The 26914-nt window shown below is 42.1% G+C and overlaps 1 protein-coding gene across 12 annotated transcripts in view; it reads right to left on the bottom strand.

Annotated features, from left to right (window-relative positions):
* Positions 1–26914, bottom strand: part of Pxk (PX domain containing serine/threonine kinase like) — a 60735-nt gene that overhangs the window by 14445 nt on the left and 19376 nt on the right. For all 12 annotated transcript variants that reach the window (XM_048801184.1, XM_048801183.1, XM_048801185.1 and 9 more), the window contains 10 exons: positions 23914–24100; positions 17123–17200; positions 16043–16116; positions 15206–15280; positions 11535–11639; positions 10572–10673; positions 8560–8721; positions 8079–8196; positions 6749–6827; positions 4116–4164 (listed from right to left, as the gene is read on the bottom strand). In XM_048801184.1, the coding sequence (XP_048657141.1) occupies positions 4116–4164; positions 6749–6827; positions 8079–8196; positions 8560–8721; positions 10572–10673; positions 11535–11639; positions 15206–15280; positions 16043–16116; positions 17123–17200; positions 23914–24052 (981 nt within the window). In that variant the 5' untranslated portion in view covers positions 24053–24100. The remainder of the gene's footprint in view (positions 1–4115; positions 4165–6748; positions 6828–8078; positions 8197–8559; positions 8722–10571; positions 10674–11534; positions 11640–15205; positions 15281–16042; positions 16117–17122; positions 17201–23913; positions 24101–26914) is intronic.

Genomic DNA, 26914 nt, shown 5'->3' with positions numbered 1-26914 from the left:
TCCTGGAGTCCATGAGGAGTACCTGATTACCCAGAGGAGTCTCTCTGGAATAAAACCAGTTCGAGCTGTCCACTTGAATGCTATCCCAGCCACATTTAGTGTCCCTAACACACTCACCTCTTGGGCATTTTTTAGCAATGAACACATAAAACTAAAACAGAAGCATAATCTACAGTTCAAGTAATTCAAGTGGATCTCAAACTGCCAAAATAATCTTGAAGAAGAAAAACAAAGTTGGAAAGCTCAAACATCTTGAGTCTGAAAATAATGACATAGCTACAGTAATCAAAACAGTGTGATGCCAGGTGAGGTGGCACATGCCTGTAATCCCAGCAACTCAGGAGGCTGAGGCAGGAGGATCGTGAGTTCAAAGCCAATCTCAGCAACTTAGTGAGGCCCCAAACAACTCAGAGACCCTGTCTCTAAATAAAAAAGGCTATGGGGCTGGGGATGTGGCTCAAGTGGTAGCGTGCTCGCTTGGCATGCGTGCGGCCCGGGTTCGATCCTCAGCACCACATACAAACAAAGATGTTGTGTCCGCCGCAAACTGAAAAATAAATATTGAAATTCTCTCTCTCTCTCTCCCTCTCTTAAAAAAAAGGGGGGCGGGCTAGGGACGTGGCTCAGTGGTTAAGCACCCCTGGGTTCAATCCCTAGAGCAAAACAAAAAACAAAAAAACCCTAGAGTGATAGTGATGTAAAAACAGACACCTAGAATAATGGAACAGTACAGAGAACCTAAGAAAAAACCCTCATATGCAGTCAAATGATCTTTGACAAGGGTGCTAAGAACATCCAATGAGCAAAGAACTGTCTTCAATAAATGGTGCTGGGAAAATTGGAAATCTACATGCAAAGGAGTGAAGCTGAACCCTACACCATTCATAAAACTAATTCAAAATGGATTCAAGACCTAAATGTAAGTCCTAAAACCATAAAACTAAAAGAAAACACTGGATAAAAGCTTCATGACATTAGATTTGGCAATGACCCCCCCACACACACACCCAGTACTAGGGATTGAACCCAGGGACTTTTTTCCACTATGCAAATCCCCAGCCATTTTTAATATTTTTTTCTAGAGACAGGGTTGCTGAGAGCCATAGCTGAGTAGGAATGACGCATGGCATTTTTGGTTGAAAGGTGACGCCAGCAAGCCATTGAGATGATAATGGTTATGTTAAGATGTATATTCAATTGGATATCAGACCCCCCCCCCCCGCCCCCCCCCCCCCCCGTCCGCCTCGGCCTGCTACTTTGGAGCTCTGCGGGGACTCCCAGAGAGTTCCCATTGGTTGGGGAAGTGTGGTAGGAGGGATTTCCGGAGGAGGGATTTCCTGTTGGTGTGGTGTGTCCCAGGAGAAGGCCGGGTGCGTGGCATTCGCGGGAGTTTTGGAAACAAAGTTTGTTCCTGCTTGAGTGGCTCATGATTTTGTGCCCAACCAGACTGCGGCACAGGGTCTTGATAAGTTGCTCAGAGCCTCATTAAGTTGCTGAGGTGACTTGGAACTTGCAATCCTCCTGCCTCAGCCTCCCAAGCCACTGGGATTATAGGTGTGTGCTACCATGCCCGGCCCTGTTATTTCTTAATTTATTAGCTTTTCAAACCAGGAGGAGTCCAGACCTGGAAAAGAGATACCCAGAGCATGTTGAACTTTTTGTCTTTTGTTATTGTTTTAAAAATTAAAATTTAATTTTTTTTTAGTAGGTCATATAGTTAGTTCAAAATCCAAAAGGTGTAAAAAGGTACATACACAGTGAAAAGTCTCCTACCTCACTGCCCTCCTTGGGGTCAGCGAGTGTCACCAGTTTCCTGGTTAACCTCCACAGTCAATACATCTACAGGAACTTAGTTCTGCTTTTTAAAATCATATTGTTTTTATGGAAAGGGTTGCTGGCTTAGAGAAGGAGTGAAATCTAACACTAATCCCCAAATCCTAGGGACTAGAAAGTCTGGCTGGGAGAGAGTATATTTATTGAAAGCCTGAATTAATACATTTCCTAAGAGATTTCAGTGAAGGAGGTGAATTTATTTTTATTTCTTCCTACCTCAGAATCCAAAGAAACCATTTACTCTGTGGGGACTGCTCTGACTAGCTGTAAGGATGGCCTTAGGCCTGAGCCTAAGTGACTCCATTTTAAAACTCCAGTTTGAAACCTGCAGTCTCTCTTGGCACACCTACGGAGCCCTCCAATATGATCATCAGGAATAGCCCTGACATAAACAAGTCACTTCTCCCCACCCTGACAAGCTCAAAGTGAAGTCTCTGCCATGTTGTCCTCACCCCATAAAGGGAAGAGGCAAGAAAATCAGGGTGGGGATCACCAGACCAGATGCTTTAACCCCAGGGCAAATGATGTCACTGAGAAATCTGATGGCCGCTGACAGGGATTGGAAGGGTGGTCAGAAGCCCCCCAACTTAGTATAAGTGATGGAGCAAAGGAACAGACATTCAGCCAGACACTGATGCCCTCACGCTGAGAGCCTGATGACGGCCTGGACTGACAGCTCAGCTCTTCTCATCGTTTGCCTGGTCCTCTGCATCTTCCTCACCTCTTTCAAACTCTACAGTCATATCTTGACGGGGTGAGAGGGGTGACTTGTCTCTACGACCCTCTCCTCAACTGGCTGTCAGCTCCACCCCAGGAGAAGCCTGCCTTGGTTCCTCACCTGATCACCACGGTCTGAGTGAATGTGCATCTGCTGGACTTAAAACCTAAGGCTGGAGACTTTTGTTCTGACGCTTGAGCTTAACATGCAGAGGGAATGTTTGTCTGTCGTGAGCCTGTCATGATTGTGTTTGCAGTGCTTAGAATTAATCTAGAATTGTTTGCTGTGAATTGATCATGTCTATTGCAGTGCCTAGCATTAAGGATTGTCATTTTCTTGAGTAAGAACCTATAGAGTGAAATTGTATTGAGCGATTTGAGTGAATAAAGCATTGAAAAGGGCAAAAGCATGTGGACATTCTTTATTTCTCCCCCTCGACTGCATAAGTTGCACCTTTTGACCATCACAACACTAGCAAACAGAGAAGAGGGAAACATTTCTCACTTATACAATCTAGCTTCACCTTGGTTTTCTTTTCTTTGCTTTGTTCGTTTTCATCATAATAGCATGACATGTTTTTTTGGAAAACAGAGAGAAGACACAAAATTACATGTCAGCCTCCCGCCCAAATCTGCACGCAGGTGAGAGATGGGACCTGAATGAGGAGTGTGCGAAAGTAGTCTCAGTTGACCAATGATGACAGGCTGGTATTACTCCCCAGTGGGACACGCAAGTAGACAGCAACTAGAAGGTTAGATACTTGCCAGTGGCCACTTGTCAGTGGCTCTCAACTGGGTGCAGTTTTGTAGACCCTTATCTGGAATGTCTGGAGACACTGTCATGGTATTTTTGTTTTTGTTTTGACTTTTCTTTCTTGTTCTTTTTTTTTTGTTGTGTGTGTGTGTGTGTGTGTGTGTGTGGTGCTGGGGATCAAACCCAGGGCCTTACACATGCCAGGCAAGTGCTCTACCACTGAGCTACATCCCCAGTTCTTGCCTGGAGACATTTCTGGTTGCCACATGAAGGAAGGGCCTCTGCTTCACACCCTGAAGTGCACGAGCCGGGAGCTCCCACATTAAGGAATTATCCAGCCCAAAAATCAAATGCCACAGTTGAGAAGCCCCGCTGTGGGTAATGGCTGGTATCCTACAAGCAAAGCATTACTCTGGTTTTTCATGCTCTTCCCATGACACCACACCACTGCTTCCCCAGTGACTTCCTTCCAGACTTTTCTCTAGACACAGATATGTGGTTTTACACAGCATATTTCATACCCAGCTTAAAAAAACAAAACAAAAAAAAAAAAAAACAGCCCAAATCATAATTGCTTTACATACTATTACAATGCCTTAATACATTTCATTTTTATTGGATTTACTCTTTTTTTTTTTTTCAAATGAATGTACTGGAGATGATAAAACTAGTTCCTAATTATAGAGTATTTAGATTACTTTCAATTTTTCCCTATTGTCTACTGTTTCTTATATGACTGAACAAAAAGGTAACTTTCAAGGCTAACTTATTTGTGTTACAAACAAAAAAAAGATATAATCGCTCGCTTTACCTTAAACTGTGGCTTTTCAGAAGTGGTTAGTAAAACATCACTGAATAATCTGTAAAGAAAAGAAAGAAACAAAAATCCTTTTTAAACTAGGTATATTCCCAGAGTAGGATCAAGGCATATTAAGACACCTATAATACCTGAGGTCTCCCTTCTCCCACCACATACTCAGCCCCAGCCAAGCCACCACTCCAAGTTTACCCACAAAGGCAAAGCAATTTACAGGCCACCCAGTGTGATCTCAGGAACTCCCTCCCCAATGGCTCAGGGGTATTAGGGAGCACTGGACTAGCTGTGTGGGGGAGATGGTTTCCCCACCATGGGGCAATATAGTATTTGGAAAAAAAAAAAAAAGTATTTTTGCAAAAATATGACAAATAATACATGCAGTAGATATTTCTAAACAAAATATCTGTTATTCTTTTTATTTATTTATTTATGCCTCAGAAAAGGACAAAATTTATTCTAGAGCCCAGCAAAATAAAGAGGAAGTGGAAAAGAATTGCCCTAATTGGAATCTAAGAGAAATATATATTTTTTCTAATGTTTCTCATGCATAATTTTAAAAAACAGCAGCTTTTGGAGAATAGCAATTCTCTCTTCCAAAGCCAGTCATTAAGAATGATAGCATGGGGTAGCTGGGGTTGTGGCTCAGAGGTAGAGTGCCTGCCTAGCATGCATGAGGCACTGGGTTCAAGCCTCAGCACTACATAAAAATATTATGTCCACCTATAACTAAATAAATATTAAAAACAAAAACAATAGCATGAGGAATTCTGAACTGCTTTGATGAAAATGGCTGCTTGGATAGTGCCCATTTGACCATTCCCTGCTTTGTAAAGACAGGAAATTCATCCCAAGCAGAAGCCACAGGACTGCCTTTTCCTCAGAGGACTCCCCAACCTCCTGACCCTCCCCTGCCAGGCCTCTATTTACTTCCAAAAAACACATTTAATTGAACATAAATTACCCCTCGCCCTGGGCTCTTGTCAAGGCTGAAGCCCACAGGATGGAGACTTGGATGAAGAAAAATATATTTGGATTCACTTTAGAACTAGAAGCCTGGGAGGAAAATGGAAGTGCTTTGGAGAAGAGAGTACAAATGCAAAATCAAGTAAATGAACAGGCTGCCTCCTCCCTACAAATGCATTTTGTTATAAAACTTTGGGTGGAAATTACTTGGGTTTTTTGTTTGTTTTTCTCTTGATACTGGGGATTGAATCCTGGGGTACTTAACCACTTCGCTATATACCCAAACCTTTTTATCTTTATTTTGAGATAGGGTCTTGCTAAGTTGCTGAGGCTAGCCTCAAACTTGAGATCCTCCTGCCTCTGCCTCCCAAGTTGCTAGGATTATAGGCATGTACCACCATGCCCAGGTGGAAATTACTTTGCTTTCTCAACTGGATCCATTTTTCCATATGCATGCATATTTTTATTAATGGCTGTGGGTCTGGACATAGATGCTCCTGGATCTGTGGAATATTCCAATGTCACATCCACAGGGCAGGTTTGTTTCTACCATTCATCTGTCTCCCCAGGGACCAGGACTGCTCCTGGCCTACAGAAGATCCTTTCTAAACACTCATGAGAATAATGAACAAGGAATCTGAAGTTATACACCTTCTTTGAACTTTGCTGCACACTCTTCAAATTGTCCCTTGCCTCCTTTGCCTCTGTTATTGTTTCTGAATCTATCTGTTACACAACAAGCTGGTACAGACAAAGCAATGGGCCTGGGAAACTCCACTCCCACAGTTTCCCAGGTGGAAGTGGCAAAGCTGGGATCCACCTTAGGTCTGTCTGACTCCAGCCACATCCTCCTTAATCTTAGCTCAGCTTCTTCTCCATAAAGGAATAGAAAACGTACCTAAAAGAAAGGCCCCAAAGCACTACATCAACTGCTTTGATGAAGTAATCTCTCAGGAGGCTGAGGCAGGAGGATCGCGAGTTCAAAGTAGACTCAGCAACTTAGCGAGGTCCTAAACAACTCAGTGAAACCCTGTCTCTAAATAAAATATAAAAAGTGCTGGGGATGTGGCTCAGTAGTTAAGTGCCCCTGGGTTCAATCCCTGGTACCAAAAAAAAAAAAAAAAAGTATTGTTAACTCTGTTTAAAGGAGAACATCTTCTGAATGCACAGCCCTTAGCACAGTGCCTGATACAGGCTAGAAGTTCAACAAATAGTACCCAGTGAGGAAATGAGCAAACAAAGCTCAGAAGCCCAGAAATACATTGCCTTCTCCTAAAGGGCAAACCTCCCAAGGCCCTGTGCTTGCGAACTACCCACAGCTGGGTGCTAACTGACACGCTCAAACAGGTTAGCAAGGAGAGGGGCTTGAGAAGGCCCTCCTTTGGCATTCCTAAATTTGGGGCTTCACATGTATATACACACACACACACACACACACACAATGCTAATGTTGACAGAGGAGAGACACACATAAAAGAACATTAATGTTCAAGGACAACATGAGAGAGTGGGGAGGTCATGGTATCATGCTGCAAGTGACCATCAGCAAGCAGGTCACTTCAACTCCACCGGGACCACAATTCAGTCCTTAGTACAGTACCAGGCACAGCGGTCTGGTGTTCAACAGTTATCAAGGTGACAAGCAATGCATATAATTGACTTACGGCATCTGTAAGAGCCGGGAGACGGTAGGCATGCCATTTTTACAGGCGTCACAAGACAGCGTAGACTCCAACACGGCCACTTGAAATGAACAGATACACATTTTAGTTCCACAGAACACGTTGGCAAATCCACTTGGTGATGAAAAGTTTGACACCGCTTTGTAATAACTGTCTGCAGGCTGATCAGGACAGTGTCAAAACTCTTCACACACAGACAGATGGCATACATGGGGGGAGGGGGGATGCTGGCAACACGTGTTCCCAATGATTCAAAAGAAATGCCTCAGGAGCCACACGCTGACAGAAAGCCAAGTGTATTCCAAAGATAATTGGGACTCATTCATAAAAAGTGTTTATTCTCTCAGAAAAGAAGTAAACCCTACACAGAAGCACAATTTGGAACTTGAAAGTCATTTTGCTGCTTGCCTGATTTAAATCAAAACCAGCACACGAAATGGCAGCTGTTGATACCTCGTTATCCAACACCTTGGATGGCATCAAAAACAGCAGAGACTTTCTACCTGAAGGTCACTGTTCAGTTTTGGCTGTTCAAACTCAACACAAAATAGTCTTGGGGGCCTGTTCTCTCCACATTTTTGGAGTGTTGACTTGTATATTCCTGGATGATGGTCCAAGAGCCACCCTGCTCTCCTCTCTCCGCTCCAGCTGAGTTCTCAGCTGGCTGTGGAGAGAACAGGAGGGCCCCTGGGTGAGTCGGCTTCAGTTCCTGTAGAAGGTAACTCCCACCTACCCTTTGGCTCTCCTGGGCCTCCTCAGGTAATGCTGGAAGACCTCCTGGATCCAGAATGTTTGTGACCCTGCACCCCTGGCTGGGCCTGCTGGGCTCTTCTCTGCCAGGCTTCTAACCCATGGCTCTCGTGTTCCAGTCCTGCTCCAGCCTTGTTCTGACTCCTGACACCTGCCAGTGTCCCCAAGACTGGCTTCAAGTTGCTGGGCCCTGGCTTTTGCTTCTGATTAAGATTCATGCTGGCTATACTTCTCTTTATGTCCCTCTACTTTAAAAATGCTAATGCATGGCTGGGGCTGTAGCTCAGTGGTAGAACACTTGCCTCACATGTGTGAGGCACTGGGTTCGATCCTTGGCACCACATAAAAATAAAGATATTTTTTTAAAAATGTTAATGCATTTTACAAGAAGTTTCCTGAAGGTTTCAGATGGCCTCACCAATTGTCAAGCCATCTGAATGTTTGCTGAAGTGTATTTCTGGTTGTGGAGGATAGTAACGTCCTCTAGGTCCTTCCTGGACTCTGGAAACAGAGTGAGTGGCTCTGCCTGAGCCCGGGAGATCCCTCCAAACCCTATACTGACCCACAGCCATGGATGGTGCAGGAGGAAAGGAATCCACAGGCACTGAGTCTGGCGGTCGTCCATAGGTCATTTCATACAGTAAGTGGCCAAAGCAGTGGACGTCCACACTTTCCAACGTCTGTGGAAGAAAGAGAGCAGTGCCACATTCATCCTCCATCTAGACCCCCTGTTCCTGCCCAAAGCTTTCACTGAGAAACCAGGCCCAGGGGCAGCCCTACTCCCAATTGGCAGTAAAAATGCAATTCCAAAGCCTTTCATGAAAGCTCACAAGGTATCATTCTGACCAAACGTCATGGTCCTACCTCTGTGATTTTCCAATTAATGATTTCACCCCCTTCCTTGCCCTATCCAGCAACGCTCCCTAGGAGAAACAGGGCCAATGAGTAAGGCCCACCTCAGCTCTGCCTTTCCCTGCTTAGCACTATTTCCTACATGGGAAGATCAGGGGTCCTGCTACTGCTTCATTGCTTTAGTGACTTACATTGATTTTCCTGAACTGTGTGAAGTAGGACCGGTAGAAGGAAGGAAGGCCCAGTAAGGAATTCTCGAGGTCTAGCAGCCGGCAAGTGTCCCCATCTAACATCACGTTGGAGGCATGAAGGTGCCCATAAGGGAATCCTTTGTCATGTAGAAACTTTAATACCTATTAAAAAATATGCATAGGTTACATTTTCCTCCCAACTCACTTGGATATAAGAGAGGTTATACTGTGTGTGTGTATGTGTGTGTGTGTGTGTGTGTGTGTGTGTGTTTTATTTTTGGCTGGGGGTATAGCTTAGTGGTAGAGCACATGTTTAATATGTACAAGGTCCTAGGTTCAATCCCCAGCACTGAAAAAAACAAACAAAAAATCAAAAACAACCTGGTTTTTCTTTTAAAGTCAATATGTTTGGAAACAATATCAAACAGGTCACTGGGGCGATTCCTAAAGAAAAATGTGACCTCTGTCCGTTCCTTTGGAGTCATGCTGAATGCTCTCAGGCTGTGAGTCTGAGAGGCAACACCAAGTTCCCTTTTCCAAAGAATAGAGAAGGGTTGGGCATGGTGGCACACTACTGTAATCCCAGCAGCTTGGGAGGCTGAGGCAGGAGAATCTCGAGTTCAAAGCCAGCCTCAGAAATTTAGTGACGCCCTAAGCAACTCAGTGAGACCCTGTCCCAAAATAAAATGTAAAAAAGGCTGGGGATGTGGCTCAGTGGTTAAATGCCCCTGGGTTCAATCCCGGTACCAAAAATAAACAAAAAAGAATAGAGAAGAGTTTTGAGCAAATAGCTTTGAAGCCAAGAGGCTTTGATTTAAGTGGTTTCTGATCCCAACAGTCCAGCTCTCTCCAGGGCAGTCCCGATTCCTTCTGCATTAATGAATGAAGCTGTTTTCTCAGCACTTCTGACAGGTACTTCAGAAAAGGGACTGACTTGCAAACGTCTTTAGTCCAATCTCTTCTCAGGACACATGTGACTGTTTATTAACAGAAACATACAACAGGCTCCCATAAAAAGAAGCAAACTTTTCAGCTGCCATTTAAAAAAAGTGGCTTGCCCCTAGAATAGAGATGCCACAATACAGCCCTGCAAAGACCTGGCGAGTCACAGCGACAGCGGTTAAAGGGGGCTGCCCAGGTCAGTCTACTGAGGACTGAAAGAAAATATCACAACTTCCCCACTGTTGACTTTATTTATTTATTTATTTTCAGTTGTAGATGGACACAATACCTTTATTTATTTTTTTAATGTGGTGCTGAGGTTTGAACCCAGTGCCTCATACATGCCAGGCAAGCACTTACCACTAAACCACAACCCCAGCCCCCTACTGTTGACTTTTAAACTCTTCACCTTTTTTAACTTACAGTGTGTAAAATATATTATGAGTAGTACATGTATGTAATATATATAGTTAAATATACACAATGGAGGTTTATGCTCAAGTCTTTTTTACTGATAGGGCTGCACAGGTCAGGAAGTCTAGAAAATATGATTTAGAGGATGATATGGGAAAAGGCTTTCCTTTCCTTTCTTCTTTCTTTCTTTCTTTTTTCTTTTTGGTGCTAGGGATTGAACCTCAGTCTTGTGATGCTAAGCACACACTTTACCACTGAGCTATATACCTCCAGCCCAAATGGGAAAGGCTTTCAATACTGATTATACTTCTGTAAGGGAGCCACATGGGTATATATCTCATATAACAAAACAAAAGTCTTGGCACAGAGATGAAGGTCAACCAAACACAAAACCAGGCATCCTCATACCAAAGTTCTTAAAAGTCAGACACCAAAGTTATTAATAGCTAACACTTTTAGAATTTTATAAATGTAAATTACCGCCACCTTCATCACAAATATTTGCTTTTGGGGGTAAAATATAGCAATGCCATTAGTTTATAAATATTCAGACAATGTCAGCAGTTTTGGATATTGCCTGAAAACTTTTCCATAAGAAGAATATAATTGTGGACAAAACTCCAGCACCACTTAAACAAAAACTGAATACCTCTTACCTCTAAAATCTGCCGTCCATATGTTTTTATTTGCTGGAGTTCAAGGCCCTGAATCTTCTTAGGGTTGCAATATTTTTTTAAGAATGGGTCCTTTGGTTTTGCCTTTTGAAAAGAACAAAGAGCACATTAGAAAGTGTCAGAGGAGCCTATATCTGCACCTGAGCTTCCTGAACACGGAATAGCCTACAGACACTGGAGGTTCCAGAGACGGCCAGCCCACAGGATGTGGGTTTAAAAATACAAGAGTCTGTGAAGTGGATAGAAAGAGAATGACCTGGGTTCTGTCCCTTCTCTTTCCCGGGGATGATGTGCCTAGTCAAGGCCTTGGTAGTCCCCTGAACCCTGCATACTGTCAGGACTCTTCAGAACTGCTTGGTTACGTTCTAGACAAACTTTAAAATTGACCCAAGCCTACAATGAAATGGATACAATCATTAAATGTCCTATCTTTCCTCATGTGTGAAAAGAAATGCTCTTGGGGCTGGGGCTGGGGTTCTGTAGTAGAACGCTTGCCCTGCACATGTGAGGCACTGGGTTCAATCCCCAGCACCACATAAAATAAATAAATTAGTAAAACAAAGGTATTGGGGGCTGGGGATGTGGCTCAAACGGTAGCAAGCTCGCCTGGCATGCGTGCGGCCCAGGTTCGATCCTCAGCACCACATACAAACAAAGATGTTGTGTCCGCCAATAACTAAAAGAAATAAATATTTAAAAAAAAAAACAACAACAACAACAAAAAAAAAAACAAAGGTATTGTGTCCATGTTCAACTAAAATAAAAAAGAAAAGAAAAAAAAAAAAAAGAAATACTCTTTAACCAAACTGTGTAGTCTTTCCAAATAAAAGGAAAACTAAAATAAAATCCTCAAGGACTAGCTTCTGGAACCTTAGGTATCGAATATTAATAATGAGATCTAAAGGAACTCAAAAGAACTTTGTAACCATGATCATGTACATTTACCTTGTAAATCAGATCCTTCAAAGTTCCTTTTTCATTAAATGTCCTGATTAGCAATGCAGAGGATTCATTAGCAGTGGCAAAGGTAACCCGATAGATGTAAGGGTGCTGCCAAAACAAAAAAGAAATTCATGTTGATTGGCATGAGAATCAGGGTCCAGGGCCTGCTTATGCAGAGTCAAGAGCCACCTTGGTAGTTTGGTTGCATATAAATGTGAGGATATTCCTGAACGGTGGTAGTTTCAAGTTATTTAGATGATCAACTAGTTCCTCTTCCTTCCAATGGGGGAAGGGAAAGAGATGTTATTGACAAGAGGAAAGTGGATAATGAACATGGTGAACTCCACCTTGAAGGTATCTGCACTCTCTTAGTTCAGGCAAAAGCCTGGTGGAAGACAGGAAATGTGAGTTTGGGGAATATGGTTTTGATATTCTGCCTCTATAAATGGACAAAGAATACAGCCAAATCTCAGCACAACCAAGTGGGACCAGGATCAATGTGCCTCTGCTCGCAGGTTGGCCTGGTATTCCACGCTGCTGTTAGGGTGCCGAGCCAGGGAGCACGGCAGCCAGGAAATAAGCAAAAGCAGTATCGTTTGGCATCTTTGTTCCTTTCCAAAGCTGCTGGCATGGGTCACCCTGCTGTTCCATAGACATTTGCAATATGATGATTCACAGTGTCCTCCTCAGATGGGGACACTGACGTCAACCAAGTAGGGTGGGGAAAAGACAAATTATTTAATGACTGAGAAGAAAGTCCTCAAATAACCTCAAATTTTGGTTGCATGAACAAACTGGCTCCAGATTGGCATGACAATGCCCAACAGCTCACAGGAATTCCATGAAAATTTAAGACAGCAGAAGCTGAGCTGCCCAGGGCTAGAGGGTGGAGAGGCTGAGGGAGGGTGGAAGGTTATGCCCAGAAAAATACAGTAATCAATCCTGAAAGTTTCTCCTGATCATCACATCAGCATGGTGGCTGCTGATTTTTTAACAGCTTTATTGATACATAATTCACATGTCATTACATTCACCCTAACCATTCAATGGTTTTCAATATATTCAATGGTAAGATATCACAATCTAATTATAGAACATATCCATCACCCCAAAAAAGAAATTCAATGAAATAGACAAAGGGGAATGGGGGGAGAGTGAGGGGACGGGAATGGGAAAGATATAGAATGAATTAGACAAAACTCTTCTATGTTCATATGTGAATACATGATCAGTGCAATTTCACACCATGTACAACCTCAAGAATGGGATCCTAATTAGAATATTAGACTCCATGCATGTATGATATGTCAAAATACACTCTACTGTCATGTATAGCTAAAAAGAATTTAGCCAGCGCATGGTGTATGCCTGTAATCCCAGCGGCTCAGGAGGCTGAGACAGGAGGATCAAAGCCAGCCTCAGCAATGGTGAGGCCCTAAGTAACTCAGTGAGACTCTGTCTCTAAATAAAACACAAAATAGGGCTGGGGAAGTGGCTCAATGGCCCAAGGCCCCTGAATTCAATCCATGGTACAAAAATAAAAAATTTTAAAAAAAAGAAGCTATAATAACTTGTTTCTGAATAAAAATAAAAGTTATTACTAATATTAAAAAAAATTCAATGAGAAAGGCTGGGGATATAGCTCAGCTGGTAAGACTGTTTGCCTCACATGTACAAGGCCCTAGGTTCAATCCCCAGCACCACCAAAAAAAAGAAAAAAAAAATTCAATGAGTAAAATAAAAACCCTCGAGTCCACACTGATATGACTAAAAGGGCTGGAATATAGCTCAGTGGTAGGATGCTTGCTTAGCATGCATGAGGCCCTGGGTTTGATCCCCAGCACGGAAAGATTAAAAAAAAAAAAAAAAAAAGGAAAGCTCTTTCTTATGATCTAATAAATACAAAAGGAATGATGAATTAGAAATCACACTGAAAGCTAAAACTAGTAGATTTGATAAAGAACAGGATATTTCATGTAGTCTCAAACTATCTCCCAAAACATTATTTATTAATTCTAGGTATTTATCTTAAGAAAACAGTTAAGGATGGGCACAAATGTTTAGCTAAAATTGCTCATTGTGACTTCTTTTCTGTTTTTCTTAATCTAATAAGAGAAAAAAAAATTAAATACCTAAATGCCTGATTAGTTGAGTAAACTAGCCAATTAAAATTCTATGCTACCATTAATAATAATGTTGCATTGTATTTATTTAGATGATCATGTTTACATGACTAAGGGAAGTTTTCAAACAGCATGTAGATGGTAAAGTGGTGCATGCCTGTAATTCTAGTGACGCAGGAGGCTGAGGCAGGAGGATCTCAAGTTTAAGACCATCCTGGGCAACTTAATGAGACCCTGATTCATAATAAAAAATAAAAAGGGCTGGGGATGTTGCCCAGTGGTATAGCACTCCTGGGTTCAATCCCCAGTACCAAAAACAAAACAAAACAAAAAAAGCAGTATGTATAAAATTTCAAAAAGTCAAATAAAGTTCTAAAACTGTAACAACTCAACATTTTGGTTCCTCCTTCTGGTTAGTTGGGATTACAGGTGAGTTTTATTTTCTTATTTTTGCTCATCTGGGTCTTATGGCTTCTCTACAATTAACATGTACCTCTTATATATGCTACTTTAAAAACAGAAAAAGTACAGCCCATTAAAATAAATTTAAAACTGAATGCAGACAGCATACCGTACAACCTGCCAAACTCAAGGCCACACCATTTTTCTTGGTCACACATGATACCTTGTAAAAAGCCTGGCCTTTTATAGCATGACAAGCCACTCTGTCTTTAAAAACGAATGTGTTAACTCAACTGGACAAGTCAGCATAATTTTGCTCAGCCATTAAGGAACTCCTACAACCTCATGCAGACAACAGATAAAGAACATCAACATTTACTCAAATTTCTGGCCAGATTAGTCTTTACTGAAGATATTCTCCACCTAGCTTGAAATATATCATTGTGATCCTTTCCAACAAAGGCCTTATATTAAACCTGTGCATTGCATAAGTAGTGCTAATGAAGGTCAACTAGTAAGCCTGTGAGAGTAGTAACAGACAACAAAATGGATATTCTGCCTTCTCTTTACCCAGCTTATTGAAATTCTGTCTTCTGGACTAGAAAGAGATCTTCCAATTCCACTGATACATACACCCTCACCAAGAAAAAGAGACTCAGAAGAGTAGTTGCTTTCCTAATCTAGTATCTGTTTAAAATACAAGAGCTAACCTGAGCATGGTGGCACACACCTGTAACCTCAGCCACTCGGGAGGCTGAGCCAGGAGGATTGCAAGTGTGAGGCCAGCCTCAGCAACTTAGCAAGGCCATATCTCAAAATAAAGTGAAAAGGACTCAGGATGTAACCCAGTGATAAAATGCTCACTTCACATGTGTGGAGCCTAGATCTAATTCCCAGCACTACAAAACCCAAAAAACTAATATAATTTAAGGTTATATTTAAATTATCACATTTCATGGGTTGTGCAGATGTCATGAGTGTCATTTCAAATGGTCTGTGATCCTTGGGAGGAGCCCTGCACAGTTTCTGTCAGGTCTGAAATCCACCTCTCTCTCCATTCTCGAGCATTTCTGCTCTTCTCCTCATGTTCACACTCAACACTATGAATCTGGGATCAGCCCTAAGAATAACAGAAGGACATGTACTCACCAAACAGGAAGGCAGGAATTTGATTAGACATTGAAAATCTTTATCTGACAAGTACTTGTCTGGGCCAAGGTCAGCCTGAAAACATGGGAGGAAATATCAGTGTACAGTCTTGGTCATCAAAAGAAAAATTCCTTGAAAGTCTTTCCCTTTCATTTTATTTGTCCAAATAAATGGTAAATCAAAGATGACAATCACGCTAACTCTTGTTGCCTCAAGGTCTTTCTGTCAAGACAGTGTATAAACATACAAAAACCAGGATTTAACTGTGATCACATCTAATTCTACTGATCAAATGTATCACTTGAATGCCCAAAGTGAAAGACTCTAAGTAACCAGGTGTCTGGAGGCTGAGGAAGGAGGACAGCAAGTTCAAGGATAGCCTCAACAACTTAGCAAGACCATCTCAAAAAATTTTAAAAAATTTTTAAAAAGAAAAGCAAGCACTGGGGATGTAGCTCACTGGTAAAGTGCCCTGGGTTCTGGATTCAATGCCCCATATTAAAAAAAAAAAAAAAAAGATAAAGTACTAAAACTGTTAATCCTAAAGCGATCCTAGATGATTATTTTAAGGTGTAGCTATTTCTTTCCAAATGTTTACTAGGTGACTAAATATAATTACACCTATATAACCAAACACACTGCAAAGAGAACTTAAAATGACTCTCCTTTGATATGGGACTGTAGAAGCCCTGACATCAACATTAATAGTGCAGTACGATTTTGTAATTCTCTTGTCAAATCTGCTTTCAGAAATCTATCTAAATTTCCTGAAATAAAATTGATGCAATAAAAACACTAAAAAGGAAAAAAATATGTGAAGCAAAAAAATTAGCTTACCCAGCTTAAAACTAGCCGTTCCTTTGGTTGATTTTTAATCTTCATCAAAAAATATTTCTTCCTTATCCTCCAGCCTGTCATCAAAGCAGAAATGTGTTTAGAGCTGCATCATTTTTACAATTGCTCTAAGCTTTACTGACTAAAAGTAATTGATCAAAATTAAGCTTGGCAAAATTACCCATAGTAAGCACCAGTAAAAAAGCCACTTGATTATGTTCACATGGTAAAGGGTATACCAGAGAGCAAGCAAGCAAGGTGGAGGGGAGGAAAAAGGGAGGGAAGGAAGGAAGAAAGAAAGGAAGACAACAGGGTGGCTGGGAGGCTGAGGTAGGAGGATGGAGTTCAAAGCCAGCCTCAGCAACTTAGGGAGGCCCTTAGCAACCCAGGGAGACCTCATTTATAAATAAAATATAAAAAAGGGCTGGGGATGTGGCTCAGTGGTTAAGCACACCTGAGTTCAATCCCCAGTACCAAAAAAAAAAAAGAAGAAGAAGAAGAAGAAGAAGGAGGAGGAGGAGGAGGAAAAAAGAAAAAAGAAATTATTCATGGAAGTAGTAAGAGAATGGATTAAGTGAAAAAGACAGATGAAAACTGGATGGTAGCTGGGGATATAGCTCAGGTGGTAGAGTGATTGCCTCGAATGCACAAGGCCCTGGGTTCAAACCCCAGCACCAAACCAAACAAAACAAAAAACCTGAATGGCGGGGGCTAAGGTTGTAGCTCATGAGGAGACTGGTTATCTAGAGCATGTGAGGCACTGGGTTTGATCCTCCGCACCACATAAAAATAAATAAATAAAATAAAGGTATTGCATCTATCTACAACTAAAGTTTTTTTTTTTTTAATTAAAATAAAGAAAAAGAGTGATGGGTGCAAAAAGTTACTACCATCCAAATCCTAAGATGCGTTAAGTAGTAAAAGTTAAGGACCGCATCCTCAAGCATTAGGAATGCAAAAAGAAAAAGGAGTCCCAGAACCTAAGAAGAGTCCTAGGACATCTGGGGATATCTGACAGAAAGAGGACTAAGAATGCAGGTCTGGGACCTGTCTCCTTAATGGATCGAGCTGCCGATTTCTCACCTATGTCTTTCAGTGGCTCCACCACCTCCCACTTTGGCTCTGATCGGAAGAACATGGAGACCTGTTGTAAGGCAATCTCTGCAAAGACATGTGGAAACTCATTAGTCAAACACATTAGGAAAAGGGCCATATGCTCCAGATATTATTCTCACAAATGAAAAAATTACAAAAAGAACAGGAAGAAGAAGGGGAGGAGGAGGAGGAAGAAGAGGACAACCAAAAGCAATGTGGGATTTAAGACTGGACCCTAAAACAGCCAAAGCACATTAGTGGAAATACTGGTGAAATCTGTGTAACACATGTGTTTAATAGCAATAAGAGAGCTGGGCTCAGTGGCGTATGCCTGTAATTCCAGCGGCTCGGGAGGCTAAGGCAAGAGGATGACAAGTTTGAAGCCAGCCTCAGCAACTTATTGAGGCCCTGAGCAACTCAGTGAGACCCTGTTCCAAATAAAAAATAAGTAAAAAAGGGCTGGGAATGTGGCTCAGTGGTTAAGTGCCCTTGAGTTAAATCCTCAGTTAAAAAAAAAAAAAGGAATATGATAATATTAATATATTTTGACAAGTGTGTCATCAGATATTAACATTGAAGGACAGGAATATACGGAAACTCTTTGTAATACCATTGCAACATCTCTGTAAATCTAAACTCATTCCCAAATTAAAAGTTTATCAAGCAGCAAAAAAAAAATGTAATTATTAATGATATAAAAAAATAAATGCGTATATATTTTTTAACTGGAAAATCTAAAACATGTGAACTAGCTGACCTAAACCCTGAATCTGATATATGCCCCAGACCACAACCAAAGCACAAGACTCAAAACACATTCTAAGGTCAGACTGGAACAGCACTGAATGTTGTTCCAAGTGATATTTATCCCATCTTCATTCCTCATGGAATTATAGCTTTCACAAACAAAGAAGTGATTAGCCTTAAATAAATACTGGAAATAAAAGCCAGTGTTTTAGAAAAACATCTATGTTCAGTAACAACATGGTTCTATTGTGGGAAGTCACTGAGTGCCTGTTTACGGGAAAATTAAAAAAAAAAAAAAAAAATCCATCCTTTCTCCCCTCCTCTGGTGTTCACTTATCATGACAATGTTTTCCCCCTTGAAGAAGACAATGAGAACAGGAAGTTCTTTAAAGTCCACTGTATTAAGAAACCATCAGAATAACTGCTTTTTACATTTCCTGCAAAAAAGCAACATCTGTAAGTTGCCATTTCCTCTCAATGCAGGGAGTAAATGAAAGTAGTTCAGATCCCTGAAAGCTAACAGCCATCATCTCAATGCACCGTGGAATTCCACCTCTGCTGAGCACTAACTGCTGTCCAAGGAGACTGGTGAGGCCTGAGGGATTCGCCAGAAATACTCTCCATATGTCAAAATGACCCCATCTCCAATTATGCAGAGAGCTTGACAAACAGCATTCTACTGATATGTTTTACTGTACATTATGAGTTAAGAGAAACAGGGAAGAAAACAATTTCCTAGCTATTTGTTTATTAACTCAATATGTAAAGTGTCAATGACATCCACTCAGAAGAAAACACGGGGTGCCCAAATCAAAATTGGCTCGATTTACATTTGTTGTAACTACCCCAATGCACAATGAACCGTTTACAAGCAGAAGCATATAAATTTTTATTATCAACTCTGGGAACCTTGCACCTTTTCTATAATTACTGTTGCTATAAAGCGTTTTTAGTATTTCCAAAATAACTTGCAAATAAGCAAGCATAAAAGGAAATTAAGTGAAAATTATTCATATCAACTTTGAGAAGGATCATGAGAAATAATTTTCCAACACAGTACCATGTCATCCCAAAGACTGGAAAGGACAGTTGTGCAAAGCTAACAGTGACTCATAACTCCCTATAACATCATTAGTCAACAATATTTATTTATGCTACTGCATACCATATGTTGTTTAAGGAGTGGGGACATAGGCGGGAACAAATAGAACATGCTGGATTTGTTAATGATAAATTGAGGACTAGGGAACAGATTCTCTTTTTACCTTAGGAGCAGAAAGGACACTTTCCTCCCACTGAACTGTGATGTATTGTCCAATAAACCCCATGGCTACCATGCTCCCAATCTTAACACCTTCTCTCCCCAGACTCAGGCAACATGTTTCAATCCTAAATAGCACTCCTCTGTTTAGAAGCCTTTACTGGCCCCCACTTCCTTACCAAATCTAGCCCAAGCTGCTAAACATCGTGTTCAGCCTACCTCTGGCTTACCTCATCTTTCTGGTCTTTTCCCCCACTATGTTCGAGGTCTCCTACTCTGCACCCCGAGGTCTGCCTCCTGTGGCCACTAAAGGCTGGCCTTCCCATGGTGCCTCCCCATTTTTTACCTGGCCCATCTATTCCTCAAGGCTCAGCTCAAATTTGCTGTCCCTAGCCAGGACTTGTCTGCACGCTCCCAGTGCGCTCTCTGTCCCTTTCTTATGGAATTATCCATAGTCTGTCCTATATTAGGGTGACTCTCTTCCACCAGACTGTAAACTGGCTGGAAGGGAACTCTTAATCTGGGTAAAATCCAGAGCCATTTACTACTTCTCTTCCCCTTGGGGGGCTCTGCCTGAAGCAGCGGCCACTGCCTCTCAGCCTGGCTCACTTCCATTAGCCCTCAGGTCTCACTGCAGGTAACAGCTGCTCTGGAAAGCCCCCTTCCATCACCAGGTCTGGACTATCTGCCCTTCCCAACCTTCACCCCATCCTTCCCTCAAGGTGCTGCCCAGTGTTCACCTGCCAAGATCTTCACCTGTCAATCTCCCTATGTAAGTGCCTTGGGTTATGGATGAGTGTAGGTGGAGGGACTACTCCTTTCTCCTTGCTGAATGCTTAGCACCTGGCATATAATAGGTGCTCAGTAAGTAGTTGATGACATACAAATAATGGTTCATTATATGGTTGATAGATGTGAACCATGGAAAGGAAGGCATCTGTCCTCTATTTCCTTAGCACTGACATGTGGGAAGCCACATGCTCACTGAGTGCTGATGAACAAGCCCAATATAGGAAATGCAGAGCCAGACCTCTGAGTCTATCCTGGGCTTCCCATGAAGCTCAGATGTACCAGGTGCCCCCACTGTGTGCAGTCTTTGAACTCTAGATCCAGCCCTGTGGGATGACAGCAGGGAACAAACACAAGCTCTTCTAGCCCTGCTACTGAGCTTCAAATCTCCAGTCTACCAGGCCGGCAGTGTCATGTCTCAGAGAAGCTTGTGGCCTCTCCCAGACACTCTGCTTTTGTCCTGAACATCATAGCCCAGCCCCAGCCCCCAGTCCCCACTCCTTGTACCCTCCTATTCAAGGGATTCCTGGGGTCTTAGGACTGGACGGACTTCAGCGCTGCCTGCCCTCCTCAGGCCTGTAGTTTTGCAGGTCAGGATCCAGAGCACAGAGAGGGGAAATGCTGCCCGCAACAAAAGTGGCACCGGGGCCCAGGTCTCCTGATTTCTGGTTCAAGTGACTCTTATGTGGACATTAAAGTCTTCTCTGGGGGCTGAGGATGTAGCTCGGGGGTAGGGCACTTGCCTAGCATGCACAAGGCCATGAGCTCAATCCCCAGCACCATTAAAAAAAGCAACAGCATTTCTTATTGTGAGGAGATGAGCAGGTTTGAGATGGGAAGATGGCTACAGCTCAGAGGCTTCTAAATGACAGAAGGGGCTTGTCAACAAGATGGATACGAGCGTGTGTGTGTGTGCGCGTGCGTGTGTGTGTGTGTTCTCAACACAAACTCCTCAGGTCTAGGAGACACCTCTCTTGTACAACAGCTGGCCCAAGCACCTGACAACCCTCCCACGGAGTATTAAGGGCCTACAGTTCCCTTCTGTGGATGTGGTCATTTGGAAAAAGCCAGAAAAGAAAGAAAGTCCCACAATCCCAGGCTGGGGACTCCAGGAGGACATGAAGCAGCTGCTGGTGTCCTGAGAGCTCCTGAGGAGCCATCCTGGGGAGCTGGGTGGGCAGCACAGCCCCCTCTAATAAGCACTCTCACCCCAGGCAGAGCACTGAACAGGAAGAGCGGCCGCGTGGGTCTTTCCACCACTTGAACACAAAACTCAAATCCTGCTGCAGTGAAGTTGGGTGGGGACCACGGACCATTAGAAAACTGAGGAGAGACAGGGCCATTATCCACACTCAGGGGGAGAAGTGGCCCTGAATAGAGAAGTGCCACTGTTGGGTGGTGCTCTGCGCCCTCTGGGAACCACATCAGACGGTGTATTTCAGGAATGGCTCCGTGGAGCTGGCGTGGGCTTCCTTTTCCCGGTGCCGTTGGTGAGTCAGCCTAGAGCCAAGACAAGTTCTGACATTTCATTCAAAGGCGGAAATTAATCACCATCTTTCTGAAAACAGCACCCCTCACCTATTGCTTCATTATAGGACTCTGCCCTCTATGAAGCAGCTGGACTCTTGAGCTTTTGGATTCTGGTGGGAGTTTCTGGTGGCCTTTTACACCCCTGCCCACATCTGCTTTGAACCCTGACCACCTACCCTGCTGTGGTGTTGGGAAAGATGAAGAACAGTAACAGCATGTGGGGGAGGTTCAGTACAAGGAGAAACCGAGATCAAACAACCTTCCAGAAGCTAAATAGAATTTTAACTTGAAAAAATTCAGATCAGACTTAGTCACACAAATGCACAAGACTGGATCAGGCTGTCCCTCTCTGGTGACCTTAGTTTCCTCATCTATAAATAAAAAGATTAGTCTTGGTGCAACAGCTCTGGGATTCCTGCTGGCACAGCCCCACTGTGACTCAATGCCCCTGTAGAACGAGTCCCCTGAGAGCAGAGAGTGCGCCTGCCTCACACCTGCCTCCCCGACACTCGCCTGATACCTGTGGGCTGCGTGGGCTGAATGGCTTCTTTACATGTGCGCTACACCTTGATGCCTGCCTGCAGGACAAGAGCCACAGACACTCAGGAAGTGATGCAGACAAACACACATAGGACAGAGTTGGGGCTGATTTGATGAGCCAATCTAGATGACCGGCTGACCATGGCTGGAACTATCAAGGTGCAGTGTGGAGAAATGAAAGCTGCAAATGATGCTACTCTGACAAAACTGGAGCTGTCTTGAGAGCCCCAGTCCTGCTTGTGATGTCTTTTCCCCTCTGTATGCCAAAAAACAGCAGGGAGAAGAAGGGAATCCTTATAACAACCCAACGCACGATTTTGTAAGTTATAGTAAATGTGAGTTTGAAATAAACTTTCCTTCTCTTGGTTATTCTGAAAAGGCATTTTCCTTAGCCGTGTATAGCACTTCAACTGGAAGATGGCAAGCCTTTTCTAGAGCTAGATGTCTCCCACTTTAATGTGCGCGAGGTGTACCCGGGGACCTGTTCAAGGCAGATCCTGAATCAGCAGGTCTGGGATGGGGCCTGAATTCTGCACTTTTGACAAGCCTGCGTGGTGCTGATGCAGTCAGGGTGGCCAGAGAACCATACTTTGAGTAGCCAGACTCAAGGGCTGTGGTTTTCCAACCAGGCTGGGTACTGGAATCACTCAGACAGCTCTATAAACCACGAGCCCCACCCGCAGGGACTGCGATTTTATTGGCAAGCATGCGGCCTGGGCACTGGAACTTTTTAAAGCCCCCAAGTGATTCCACTACACAGAAGAGTTTGGTGCCCAAGAAATTAGCCTCAATTCCCCCTCTCTGAAATAGGAATAAAAAGTGCCTCCCTCTAATTATTTTTGAAGTAATGTTTTGAAGACCCAATAATCTGACAAAAATCTATTCTTTTAGCAAGGAAATTAACAATACCCAGAGTTCCACACAGAAAGCTTCTAAGCAGGGCTCGGCTTTAATCAATCAGTTGAATTTGGCTCATGGGTTCAGGTCTGCAATGGTTTCTACTGGTCCTTTAAGTCCACACTAGAATGTACTTAATATCTTGTTCCTCCTTCCACTGGCATCAGGCTTGGGCTATTGATGCTGCTTTGTGTGTAATCAGTATTGGAAGAGAAGCCATTCAACTCAGACCCCTGGTAACATCCTGATTCAGGTACCCTCTATGCTTTGCACTGGAGGGGCTCAGGAGCATGGAAAAAAATAAAGGACCCTTCTGAATCATTGCTGTGTTTAACATAAATCCCTGGAAAATACAGATACACAATGTATTGTAAATATAAAAACAGAGCCAAACTGCACGTGGTGGCATATACCTGGGATCCCAGTGGCTCAGGAGGCTGAGGCAGGAGGATCAAGAGTTCAAAGTAAACCTCAGCAATTTGGTGAGGCCATAAGAAACTCAGTGAGACCCTATGTCTAAATAAAATACAAAATAGGACTAGGTATATGGCTCAGTGACTAAGCATCCCTGGGATCAACCCCCAGTACCTGAAAAAAAAAAAAAAAAACCAAGAGCACTCGTCAGAGTGGTCGGCAGTCCTCTCGAAGGNNAAAAAAAAAAAAAAAAAAAAAAAAAAAAAAAAAAAAAAAAAAAAAACAGAGCCAAATACCAAAAGAAATTGAAATTACTGTATTACTGTGTACATCACTGTGGATTATATACTCTCTGTTCTGTCAGAAAAGATAATAAAGATTGTGAGTATTAGACATGACAATTTCTCTTCCCTATTTTTCTATGCAAACATTTTACAAGTAAATAAAGTTCTTATAAATCTAAATTATAATCAAGTAAGTCTTTGTAAATAAATAATACCTTATTACAAATGTGCACATTTCCCTGTTTAGAAGTAGAGCTTCCCCCATGTGCTAAGTATAGTGCCCAGAGTGACCACAGCGGACAGATCCCTTGGCTTACCAGTGTAGTTTGCAGAATAGTTGTTTGGATCTAGAAACTTCTTAACCAGTTCACAATTAGACAAAATATGATTTGTGGTGATAACATTGAGATAGTTCTGAAGACCTTTCTGCCTCTCAGCTATGAATTCACGATCCATGTTGCCAATCAATTTTTTGGGAGGAAGAGGTAGACTTAGTCCTGCAATCTTAAAGAAGAAAATAAAAAGGTATTATACTTATGTCATCCACTAGTAAGATTCAATATCAGAATCCTAAGCCATCATAGTTCATTAAATTTCAGATAACATAGATTTTAAGATGCATCCTAATTTTAGTGGTATTATAAAAATGGGGAAAAAAACTATGTATCTTGGAACTGATAAAATTCTGTATGAAGTATAGTAACTTTAAAATTTTAAAAGGGCTGGGGATGAAGCTCAATGGTAGAGTATTTGCCTAACATGCGTGAGGCCCTAGGTTCAATTACACCACAATTAAGTAATTAATTAATAAGTTAATAAATTAACTAATTAAAAAATTTAACCAAAGCTATACATAAACACAATGCAAAGAACCAATAATTTTTTAAAAATTATTACTGGCAGTTCTGTGGTACTTTGTCTCCCACTCTCTCTGCCACCAGGTGAAATCCCTTCTCCACTACCCTGAAACAGCCACATTCAATTCTTTCTGCGAATCTTTTGGCAGTGGGGAATGCTCATATTGCTCGGTCTTCTATGTCTTGACTTCTCATTTTTGGGAAATTTCTGTACTTTCCCATTATGGAAAAATTAAATTAGTTCTTTTTCACAATTCTTACCTTACTCCACACACATCCAATCCCCATCTGTACATATGTGGTTATAATTTTAGTGTATCATTATCATATTTATATTAGGTAAATTATATTCATAATAGTTATATTCATAACAATTGCTAAACCTTTTGGAGGTTCTGTGATGTAAACTAAGACCTTTTAAAATTATCTGCTTCCCATCTCAAAATTGTGCCTTCCCCATCTGCTTCATGAGTGAGCTCTCAGCTATTGGATTTTCGACCTAAAATATTTTGTTGTGGTTTTCTTCTCTGTTATTATATTTGTCCTTGAGATGGTATGTGCGTGTGTGTGTGTGTGTGTGTGTGTGCACGTGTGTGTTTATAAAACCAATTGACTATTGTCTAGAGTGGTTTGGTGAGGAAAGAAAAGTAAATGCAGGTGCTCAACCTAATATCATTTTCCAGATCATTTAAAATGTTGAGTCTATTTTTCAAACTTAAAAAACAAAGTATCAAATTGGCATTTTAATTCGGGGAGAAAAGTCACTTTCAAAGAGTGGCGCATTCAATGTGAGTGCTTAGATCAGAGCCACGTGGTGTGCATTAATGATGGAGGGTCTGGAGGGCACCTTGAATTCAGAAAAGTAAGTCATCTGGACCACTCGTGTGGGCCAGCCTAACTGCGACTGTGCCACTCTACAGTTTTCAAATAATGATGCAGCCAGATGAAGAGCCTAAAGTTGATACTGGATGAGATGAAAAGGCTGGCTGATTACCTATTTCTCCAACGTAATTATGAGAATACATCAGAGCAAAATTAGAACGAATTTTCTATCGTGGCACAATTTATTGCCAGAGAACAAACTTATCAGTTTTAGGTTGGTTTCCTCTTTCATACAATTAGCCTTTATTGAATGACAGCTTCTTTATTAGCTAAATAAAAATGCATCCTCATCCAGCTATCCCACATCCAAGGCTCATCACTTCATTTTATTTTCATCAGGGACATGAAGTATTAACCAAGGGTAATACATAACCCAAACGTAGCAGATGTTTCCTCTTATATAGCTATTCTATGAAATTGCAGGATATAATCTTATTTTGAGTGTGTGTGAGCGTGTGTAAGCCCACAGATAAGTTTATATAGGCACAAAAATTGTCTGGCAGAATTCACACGGTGGCTTAACAATAGCTACCTTTTGGAGCAAGTTAATTTTTTTTTTTCAGATAACTACATAAACACAGTTTTATTCATCTTTCAGAGATCATCTTTTAGCTAAGAAAATTATGCAAAACAATGAAAAATAACTATGATTTTTGCTTGAAAAAGTCTATCCTGTTTGCTCGCTAACACAGTTATTAGCTGCAGTACACGGAAGTCCCAGGACACACCACTAACACACAGGCCTTCTTTATGTGCTTGAGGAAGACATGGGAGTATTTGTGGACTTTCCCAATCTCTGTTAAGCTAGCTTTTGCAGTGAATGACTTGGAGAATACAGCACAAAAAGCTGCCGAACCTCTTTTTCTTCCAACTCTCTACTTATCTCTTCAAAATTCCCTTTGTGGCAACAAACGCTCCCAGGGGTCTGTCCCTGCTGAGAGTGGCCTTTCTCAGTGGAGAGAGCGCCATCCTCTCTGTCCATTCCTTCAGCTTAAGCTCTCTCCTTGAGCTTTTGTCTCCATCCTCTGACTTCTTTTTCTTATTTGCCTTGTTTTCTAGGTTAAAATGAGCAATCTTATCACTTTTCTCTGTGATACACTTTATTTATTTATTTATTTTTTTAAAGAGAGAGTGAGAGAGAATTTTTAATATTTATTTTTTAGTTTTCAGCGGACACAACATCTTTGTTTGTATGTGGTGCTGAGGATCGAACCCGGGCCGCACTCATGCCAGGTGAGCGCGCTACCACTTGAGCCACATCCCCAGCCCCTCTGTGATACACTTTAGCTGTGAATGACTCCTCCTGGCTGAGAGCTTCCCATCCTCAGTGTTAACTATGCCTCTTTCCCCACTGCTGCTGCTCCTTGGCCTGGCTTCCTCCTCCATCACACAGTCAGACCCAGGAAGGCGCAAGAGGGCAGAAAGAGGTGGCTGCATCTGGGAGTGATGGTGCATGCCTGTAATCCCAGCTGCTCAGGAGGCTGAGGCAGGAGGATCACAAGTTCCATGTCAGCCTTAGCAACTTAGTGAGACTCTAAGCAACTTGGCAAGACCCTGTTTCTTAAAAAAAAAAAAAAAA

Source organism: Marmota marmota, unplaced genomic scaffold (assembly GCF_001458135.2).
Source record: "Marmota marmota marmota unplaced genomic scaffold, marMar, whole genome shotgun sequence".
NCBI lineage: Eukaryota > Metazoa > Chordata > Mammalia > Rodentia > Sciuridae > Marmota > Marmota marmota.
Note: the sequence above shows the minus strand (reverse complement) of the source record. Positions and strands in the feature narration are given on the sequence as shown.